Here is a 10,250-nt window from a genome sequence, read left to right on the forward strand (position 1 = left end):
AACAAATTAGAAAATTTTTGATCAGAAAATGGGACATTGGTTGTGGCCTGTGGCCCACATTCGCCCTTAGGGGGGCGCTATTCTTGGTGTGGGGGTTTCCGTTGGCCTGTAGTGTCAATATACCAAATTAGAACATTTTTGACCAGAAAATGGGACATTTGGGCGTGGCCTGTAGCGCCCCCCTAAGGGCGAATGTGGGCCATTCTTAGTGTGGGGGTTTCCGTTGGTCTGTAGTGTCAATGTACCAAATTAGAACATTTTTGACCAGAAAATGGGACATTTGGGCGTGGCCTGTAGTGCCCCCCTAAGGGCGAATGTGGGCCATTCTTGGTGTGGGGGTTTCCGTTGGCCTGTAGTGTCAATGTACCAAATTAGAACATTTTTGACCAGAAAATGGGACATTTGGGCGTGGCCTGTAGCGCCCCCCCCTAAGGGCGAATGTGGGCCATTCTTGGTGTGGGGGTTTTCGTTGGCCTGTAGTGTCAATGTACCAAATTAGAACATTTTTTACCCAAAAATGGGACATTTGGGCATGGCCTATAGCGCCCCCTTAAGGGTGAATGTGGGCCATTCTTGTTGTGGGGGTTTCCGTTGGCCTGTAGTATCAATGTACCAAATTAGAACATTTTTGACCAGAAAATGGGACATTTGGGCGTGGCCTGTAGCGCCCCCTAAGGGCGAATGTGGGCCATTCTTTGCACAGTGCTTCAGAGTGATGTCATCTTGAAGACGGTTAGGTTTGAAAAACCATCGGTCAAAATGACATTTGATTTATTGACTCAAATATATTGAACAAGAACAAACACAGAAACACTGATGGACACTTTCATGGTAGATAAATTCCTTTTATCAGCCAGCTAATGAGAATACAAAATGTAAAGAAAACCCCAAAACAATCACAAGTGAGATTTGGGCAAAAGAATGTTTTAATTCATATTCTGTTCTACAAGTAGTTACATTATTTACAATATTTAAAAAAACAACAATCAAATAAAGCAACAAATAAACAAAATGAGCAAAAAAATGTTAATATCTTCATATCCTCTTTATTTCCCCTCATTAGTCTCTCATATAACATACAGTACAATATACGTCTACCTGTTTGAAAGTAGCACCCAATTGAAGTAGATTTCCTGTAATCAAACTCAATTTAATTCTCCAGTTCATCAGATACGAGATCTATTTTACCTGTAATGTTTTTAGAGGTAGTCTACGGCTATACAGTGAGTAGCGTTGAATTAGGATGGTTAAGACCGATCTATGTCAAATGTACTTTCCTTTCACACGAAATAAAACAGATATGAGGACGGCATTGGCTTCAGTGCAAATAACATTTGTTAAAATACCTTTTCAGTCTTGTCCTGCGTTAGTAATATTGTCAAACACATCCTCTCCACTTTAGAAGTCTGAAATCAAAGGTCACGTCACTTTTCCACTCCAGAACTGCAGCCATATTTGATCAGAGAGGGTGAATAATGCTCGCTTGCAGAGCAGTAAACATTGATGTAAGTCAGGTTGAGGGGATCTCAGCGAGTATTGACGCTGACTGCCACACCGGGAGTCACGAGTTTGAATCCAGGGCGTGCGGAGTGACTCCAGCCAGGTCTCCTAAGCAACCAAATTGGCCCAGTTGCTAGGGAGGGTAGAGTCACATGGGGTAACCTCCTCGTGGTCGCTATAATGTGGTTCTCGGTGGGGCGTGTGGCGAGTTGTGCGTAGATGCCGCGGAGAATACGTGGGCCTCCATGCTCGCTACGTCTCCGCGGTAACGCGCTAAACAAGCCACGTGATAAGATGCGCGGCAACTGAGATTCGTCCTCCGCCACCCGGATTGAGGCGAGTCACTACGCCACCACAAGGACTTGCAGTGCATTGGGGATTGGGCATGCAAAATTGTGGAGAAAGAAAAAGAAAGCCATGTTGAGAATGAAATGAAGCATCATGCACATTCAGATATTTGCAGTGGGATGTGAGGTGACGGGATTCAGTGTTTTACTGCACGAACTGATTCTCTTGAACGGTATTTTTAGCTGTTTTTCCAGCATCTAAACATCATTAAAACAAGATCCATGTACTTGGAAAAACAATATCTTATCAAAGATACTGAAAGACTGTTTTTCTTGTTTTAAACATAAATCTAACAAAATTTAGTGGGAGAAAAAAAAACTTTTTGCAAAATGGGGTAAAATAAATTTCAGCTCAATTTACAGTGTTTATGGCATAATGTTGAATAACAAACTACTTTGTCTCGTACCTCCTTTTCTTTAAAAAAAGAAATATCTGTGTTCCAATGAGACACTTGGACAATGGAAGTCAATGGGGTCAAATTTCTGAGGGTTTAAAAGCAGAAATGTGAAGCTTATAATTTTATAAAAGGACTTTTTATTAGTTCCTGTGTATTAATTGAGCTGTAAAGTTGTTTAAATAATCATTTTTGCAGTTGTTTTAGGGTGTACGACGTCCGTTGGGCTGTAGTATCAATGTACCAAATTAGATTTTTTTTTACCAGAAATTGAGTATTTTTGGCGTGGCCTGTAGCGCCCCCCCTAAGGGCGAATGTGGGCCATTCTTGGTGTGGGGGTTTCCGTTGGCCTGTAGTGTCAATGTACCTAATTAGGACATTTTTGACCAGAAAATGGGACATTTGGGCGTGGCCTGTAGCGCCCCCCTAAGGGCGAATGTGGGCCATTCTTGGTGTGGGGGTTTCCGTTGGCCTGTAGTGTCAATGTACCTAATTAGGACATTTTTGACCAGAAAATGGGACATTTGGGCGTGGCCTGTAGCGCCCCCCCTAAGGGTGAATGTGGGCCATTCTTGATTTGTGGGTTCCTGTTGGCCTGTAGTGTCAATGTACCTAATTAGGACATTTTTGACCAGAAAATGGGACATTTGGGCGTGGCCTGTAGCGCCCCCTTAAGGGCGAATGTGGGCCATTCTTGGTGTGGGGGTTTCCGTTGGCCTGTAGTGTCAATGTACCTAATTAGGACATTTTTGACCAGAAAATGGGACATTTGGGCGTGGCCTGTAGCGCCCCCCCTAAGGGCGAATGTGGGCCATTCTTGGTGTGGGGGTTTCCGTTGGCCTGTAGTGTCAATGTACCAAATTAGAAAATTTTTGACCAGAAATTGAGTATTTTTGGCGTGGCCTGTAGTGCCCCCTAAGCTTGAATGTGGGCCATTCTTGATTTGTGGGTTCCTCTTGGCCTGTAGTGTCAATGTACCAAATTAGAACATTTTTGACCAGAAAATGGGACATTTGGGCGTGGCCTGTAGCGCCCCCCTAAGGGCGAATGTGGGCCATTCTTGGTGTGGGGGTTTCCGTTGGCCTGTAGTGTTAATGTACCAAATTAGAACATTTTTGACCAGAAAATGGAACATTTGGGTGTGGCCTGTAGCGCCCCCTTAAGGGCGAATGTGGGCCATTCTTGGTGTGGGGGTTTCCATTGGCCTGTAGTATCAATGTACCAAATTAGAACATTTTTTACCAGAAAATGGGACATTTGGGCGTGGCCTGTAGCGCCCCCCTAAGGGCGAATGTGGGCCATTCTTGGTGTGGGGGTTTCCGTTGGCCTGTAGTGTCAATGTACCAAATTAGAAAATTTTTGACCAGAAATTGAGTATTTTTGGCGTGGCCTGTAGCGCCCCCTAAGCTTGAATGTGGGCCATTCTTGATTTGTGGGTTCCTCTTGGCCTGTAGTGTCAATGTACCAAATTAGAACATTTTTGACCAGAAAATGGGACATTTGGGTGTGGCCTGTAGCGTCCCCCTAAGGGCGAATGTGGGCCATTCTTGGTGTGGGGGTTTCCGTTGGCCTGTAGGAGACAACAAGGAAGCTCACTATGTTTTGGAACAGCCCCAAGGTTGCCCCATTCACTTCCATTGTAAGTGCCTCACTGAAACCCAGATTAAAAAGAGGTCAAAATAGATGTTTCTGGTAATCAACATTATGCCACAATATGCTTTCAATTGAGCTTAACTTGTATTGAGCGCAGAATATTCCTTAAAAAAGTCGCATTTCTTGCACAATTTTGCTTCTTGAATAAAATCTCGTTTTAAGAAGGTTTAGATATTTTTTTTACTGTAAAACAAGTCAAAAATACGACTTTTTTTTTTTTTTTTTTTTGCAGTAGTGAGAAACATGTTTTTTTAAACCAACAAAAAAAACTTTATTTTGTATTAATTTGTCTCCTGAGGGCCCTTTTCTGCCTGCATTGAACCCAGTTTACTGTCAAGCCTTAAAAAAAGAGACAAAGGAAGGAACAAGCAAACAGGCAGTATATAAAAAAGGGCGCAAAAGGGACGTTAATGGTGGACCAGTTTTAGTTGGCATCAGCTGAACTCTATTACAAAAGTTTAATTTCGTCCATGCGTGTTCGCTTCTATCAGACGAGCGAGCCCGCTCTGCTCTGGGCAGGCACCATGACGGGCACGGCGCCCATGCGCTCTAGCGTGGCTTGGCTCACGGCGTATGAGTGTGTGTGTTGTTGCCCGTGCGTCAAAGCCGCCGTCGTGGCGACGGTCGGGCGCAGGATCAACGAGCCGTTACTGCGTGTCATAACGGGTGGGGAGGGGGCGGAGTTAGTGGTGACTATCAGAGTTTTGGGCGGGGGTAGAGTGTGGCTGCCGTTGGTGAAGGTGGGGCGTGAGGGGGTGTTTCCCGCGCTGTTGGATCCGCCTGTGAAGGTCTGCCGTGTGTCGCCGTTGTATCGCGTGTAGGAGTTGGTGTCGTAGTTGGGTTTGGGGTTGTGCCAGTAACGGCTGTTGTAGGTGTTGGTGGACGTCAGCGTGTCGTTCTCTGAAGAGGAGGCGTCGGCATGGAAGGCCTTCACTGATGAAGATCTCTTCGGAGGAAGATCGTCCTCCCTTTGAAAAGCAAGACAGGAAATAATAATTAAGATTTGATAGCATATATATATATATATTTGCATTTCTTCAACTTTCACTTCTAGCTCTGTAGACTTCTAATGAGTAAAGTCTCGTTCAATCATATTTCATCAAGCCTGACTTCTTTGTCTTTCTATTGCTAATTTCAAAGCTAATATTTTATATATCTTACATACACACCATTTAATACAATTTTCAACACTTTTTTGCATACTTTGGCAAAGTGACATTGGAAACGACCAATAAAACGTGATTTTTCCCTTGATTTGTCTTTGTTTTGTCTCATATGCTCTTCACAGACACTTTTGTCCACTTGGTTAACAAGTAATCTGAAATCTGAAAGCAGGTTTAAATGTCTGATCCTGTAGCCTTATTTTAAAGCAGTGTTGATCCACAGAGACACATTTGGAGAGAGCAGGTAAACCACCTCACCGTGCACACACACACACACACACACACACGCACACACACAGAGACAGACAGTCACACTCTCTCTCACACACACACACACACACACACACACACACACACACACAGAGACAGACAGTCACACTCTCTCTCACACACACACACACACACACACACAGAGACAGACAGTCACACTCTCTCTCACACACACACACACACACACACACACACACACACACACAGAGACAGACAGTCACACTCTCTCTCTCACACACACACACACAGAGACAGACAGTCACACTCTCTCTCACACACACACACACACACACACACACACAGAGACAGACAGTCACACTCTCTCTCACACACACACACACACACACACACACACACACAGAGAGAGACAGACAGACAGTCACACTCTCTCACACACACACACACACACACACACACACACAGAGACAGACAGTCACACTCTCTCTCACACACACACACACACACACACACACACACACACACACACACACAGAGAGAGACAGACAGACAGTCACACTCTCTCTCACACACACACACACACACACACACACACAGAGACAGACAGTCACACTCTCTCTCACACACACACACACACACACACACACACACACAGAGAGAGACAGACAGACAGTCACACTCTCTCTCACACACACACACACACACACACACACAGAGACAGACAGTCACACTCTCTCTCACACACACACACACACACACACACACACACACAGAGAGAGACAGACAGACAGTCACACTCTCTCACACACACACACACACACACACACACACACACACACACACACAGAGACAGACAGTCACACTCTCTCTCACACACACACACACACACACACACAGAGACAGACAGTCACACTCTCTCTCACACACACACACACACACACACACACACACACACAGAGACAGACAGTCACACTCTCTCTCTCACACACACACACACACACAGAGACAGACAGTCACACTCTCTCTCACACACACACACACACACACACACACACAGAGACAGACAGTCACACTCTCTCTCACACACACACACACACACACACACACACACACAGAGAGAGACAGACAGACAGTCACACTCTCTCTCTCACACACACACACAGAGACAGACAGACACACACACAGACAGACAGACCGACAAACACACACTCACACACACAGTCACACACACACACACTCTCACAAACACAGACAGACACACACACTCTCACACACACACACACATGTTGTGTTTCCATGTTTTATGGGGACTTTCCATAGACATAATGGTTTTTATCCTGTACAAACTTTATATTCTATCCCCTAAACCTAACCCTACCCCTAAACCTAACCCTCACAGAAAACTTTCTGCATTTTTACATTTTCAAAAAACATAATTTAGTATGATTTATAAGCTGTTTTCCTCATGGGGACCGACAAAATGTCCCCACAAGGTCAAACATTTCGGGTTTTACTATCCTTATGGGGACATTTGGTCCCCACAAAGTGATAAATACACGCTCACACACACACACACACACACAAACACACACACACACACTCACACACAGACACACACACTCTCACAGGCAGACAGACAGTCACACTCTCTCTCACACAGACAGACACACACACACTCACACACACACACACTCTCACAAACACAGACAGACACACACACTCTCACAGGCAGACAGACAGACACACACTCTCACACATTTATTACATTTTACATTTATGCATTTGGCAGACGCTTTTATCCAAAGCGACTTACAGAGCCCTTATTACAGGGACAATCCCCCCAGAGCAACCTGGAGTTAAGTGTCTTGCTCAAGGGCCCAACAGTGGCATTTTTGGTGGTACTGGGGCTTGAACCCCCGACCTTCTGGTCAGTAACCCTAAGCCTCAACCACTGAGCCACCACTGCCTCACACACACACAGAGACAGACAGACAGACAGACAGACACACACACACACTCACACACACAGAGACAGACACACACACTCTCGCACAGGCAGACAGACAGACACACACTCTCACACACACAGAAAGAGAGAGAGAGACAGACAGACACAAACACACACACAGAGAGACAGACACACACACACACACACACACACACACACAGAGAGACAGACACACACACACACACACACACACACACACAGAGAGACAGACACACACACTCTCACACAGGCAGACAGACAGACACACACTCTCACACACACAGAGAGAGAGAGAGACAGACAGACACAAACACACACACAGAGAGACAGACACACACACACACACACACACACACACACAGAGAGACAGACAGACACACACACACACACACACAGAGAGACAGACACACACACACACACAGACAGACACTCACAGACAGACACACACTCGCGCATGCACGCACGCACGCACGCACGCACACACACACAGAGACACAGACAGATATATATATATATTTGCATTTCTTCAACATTGGGCACTTCTAGCTCTGTTGACTTCTAATAAGTAAAGTCTCGTTCAATCATATTTCACACTCTCATTATAGTTTATTTAAATCCAACAGTGTCTGTACATGCATCACGGGAGATTTATGTCATTTCCAGCACATCTCAAATTCTGAATGAATAGAAATCTGTGCTGGAAATGATGCTGATGAAATTACATTTTTGGAGGGTTTTCAAATAACATTTGTCTTTCTATTTTTTTGCATAATTTGGCAAAGTGACATTGGAAACGACGGCCAATAAAACGTGATATTTCCCTTGATTTGTCTTTGTTTGGTCTCATATGCTCTTCACGGACACTTTTGTCCAATTGGTTAAAAAGCACACTAACTTTTGACAAAACGTTGTTAGGGGAAAAGGTTGTGGAAATGACGGCATAACTATGGGACAGCCGTAACCTTTGAACAATTGATAGAAATCATTTTCACTCAATAAATATTAAAATGGTTGGTGTGTTTATTTCACTCCTTGTTAAGATGATAAGTGTTTTAAACATGTAATAATTTGTATTTTTATAATGGATATTCGATCGTTTAATATTGAAAGTCTGCGTCTAAATGCTAAAACAGTCAAATAATCAATACATAAAAGACATTTGAAAAGCACCAAATATAAACGACTGAAGGCCTGGTGAAGAGTTTCCACGTTCATATAACTAAAATAAAAAAATATGAAAGTGCCTGAAACTGAAGCCGAGTTTGAACGATCGTGATCATCACCTTATCTCGTTGGGAATTTCATCTTCATCGTATTTGTTCTTGTTTCTCCAGTAGAAGAACGTCATCACCACCAGCAGAGAGCAGATAACCAGCGCTAGAATACCAGTGACGATCGTGCCGGCGATCAGACCGACACTCTGAGGCTGAGCTGAGAAGAGATGAAGAGAAAAACATATCAATCCATCAACATGCCAGGTTTGAAAAAAATGGAGGGTTCCTCACACAAAGCTCTCGTATGACTTCAGAAGACATGAAATGAAATATCGGTCATAATCGAGAAAACGCTGACATGAAATTTTTTTTATTTATTTATCACGACTTGCGAAAATGTGTGGCATTGCATAGTTTATAAATCATTTTTCCTTGTGTATTACAAAGTAAACCCAACCAAAATAATTGAATTGAATGGAATTTAATACACGTTATATTTATTTATTTATAATATATAAAGTACTCCAGGTAGGGAAGGAGGTATTACCCCAAGTGACGGAGTTCAAGTACCTCGGGGTCTTGTTCACGAGTGACGGGACAATGGAGCGGGAGGTTGGCCGGGGAATCGGGGCAGCGGGGGCGGTATTGCACTAAAAGAGAGCTGAGCCGGAAGGCAAAGCTCTCGATCTACCGGTCAATTTTTGTTCCTACCCTCACCTATGGTCATGAAGGCTGGGTCATGACCGAAAGAACTAGGTCGCGAGTACAAGCGGGCGAAATGGGCTTCCTCAGAAGGGTGACGGGCTTCTCCCTTAGAGATAGGGTGAGGAGCTCAGTCATCCGTGAGGAGCTCGGAGTAGAGCCGCTGCTCCTTTGCGTCGAAAGGAGTCAGTTGAGGTGGTTTGGGTATCTGGTAAGGATGCCCCCTGGGTGCCTCCCTAGGGAGGTGTTTCAGGCACGTCCAGCTGGGAGGAGGCCTCGGGGAAGACCCAGGACTAGGTGGAGAGATTACATCTCCACACTGGCCTGGGAATGCCTCGGGGTCCCCCAGTCTGAGCTGGTTAATGTGGCTCGGGATAGGGAAGTTTGGGGCCCCCTGCTGGAGCGGCTGCCCCCGCGACCCGACTTCAGATAAGCGGTTGAAGATGGATGGATGGATGGATATAAAGTAATTCAGTATATGTAAATATAAAAATATAATTTGTGCATTTTGGACAAAACAAAGATGTACACAAGTGGCACTAAAAAACTAAAACAGCAATACAAAATAAAATAGACAAATAAAAATAAACCACTAACAATAATGAACCTAATATATATATACAGTAACGTTATAATAAATAAAGTAACATGGTATAAACTATAATACATAAAGGAGAGAGAGAGAAAATACATTAATTAATTAATAATGCTATATTTTTATATTTGATCTTATTTAGGTTGTGCACCTCTTTGCACTTTTATAAAGCATCATTCCCAAGCAAAACATCATAATTGGGCAAAAAGGTTCATATGGTGGCATTCCTAAAATGTATATTCATTGAAATAGTATTTATAGGCTATAAGCTAATGTGGGCTTCATATGTGCGCTGCATCAGATGGCCAAAGTAATCACAATCAAAACAAAACATTTCACAGGCTTGAAATGTGTCATCGAACATGCCATGAATAGAATATAGCGCACTAGTTGTATGGACAAGTTTTACAGGGTTTACAGAGATTTCAAATAAAACGACTTTTTAAGGCCTTTTTCAAGACCCCAA

At 43.9% G+C, this 10,250-nt stretch overlaps 1 protein-coding gene across 9 annotated transcripts in view; it reads right to left on the reverse strand.

The window, feature by feature from the left end:
* Positions 1–916: 916 nt before the first annotated feature.
* LOC127632148 (immunoglobulin superfamily member 11-like) overlaps positions 917–10,250 on the reverse strand; it is a 118,862-nt gene continuing 109,528 nt past the window's right edge. For 2 of the 9 annotated variants that reach the window (XM_052110732.1, XM_052110733.1), the window contains exons 6-7: positions 8,557–8,704; positions 917–4,863 (exon numbers count right to left, since the gene is read on the reverse strand). In XM_052110732.1, the coding sequence (XP_051966692.1) occupies positions 4,383–4,863; positions 8,557–8,704 (629 nt within the window). In that variant the 3' untranslated portion in view covers positions 917–4,382. The remainder of the gene's footprint in view (positions 4,864–8,556; positions 8,705–10,250) is intronic. The other 7 variants (XR_007969054.1, XR_007969053.1, XR_007969050.1 and 4 more) reach the window with 7 other exon arrangements.

This window comes from Xyrauchen texanus, chromosome 38, assembly GCF_025860055.1.
Source record: "Xyrauchen texanus isolate HMW12.3.18 chromosome 38, RBS_HiC_50CHRs, whole genome shotgun sequence".
NCBI lineage: Eukaryota > Metazoa > Chordata > Actinopteri > Cypriniformes > Catostomidae > Xyrauchen > Xyrauchen texanus.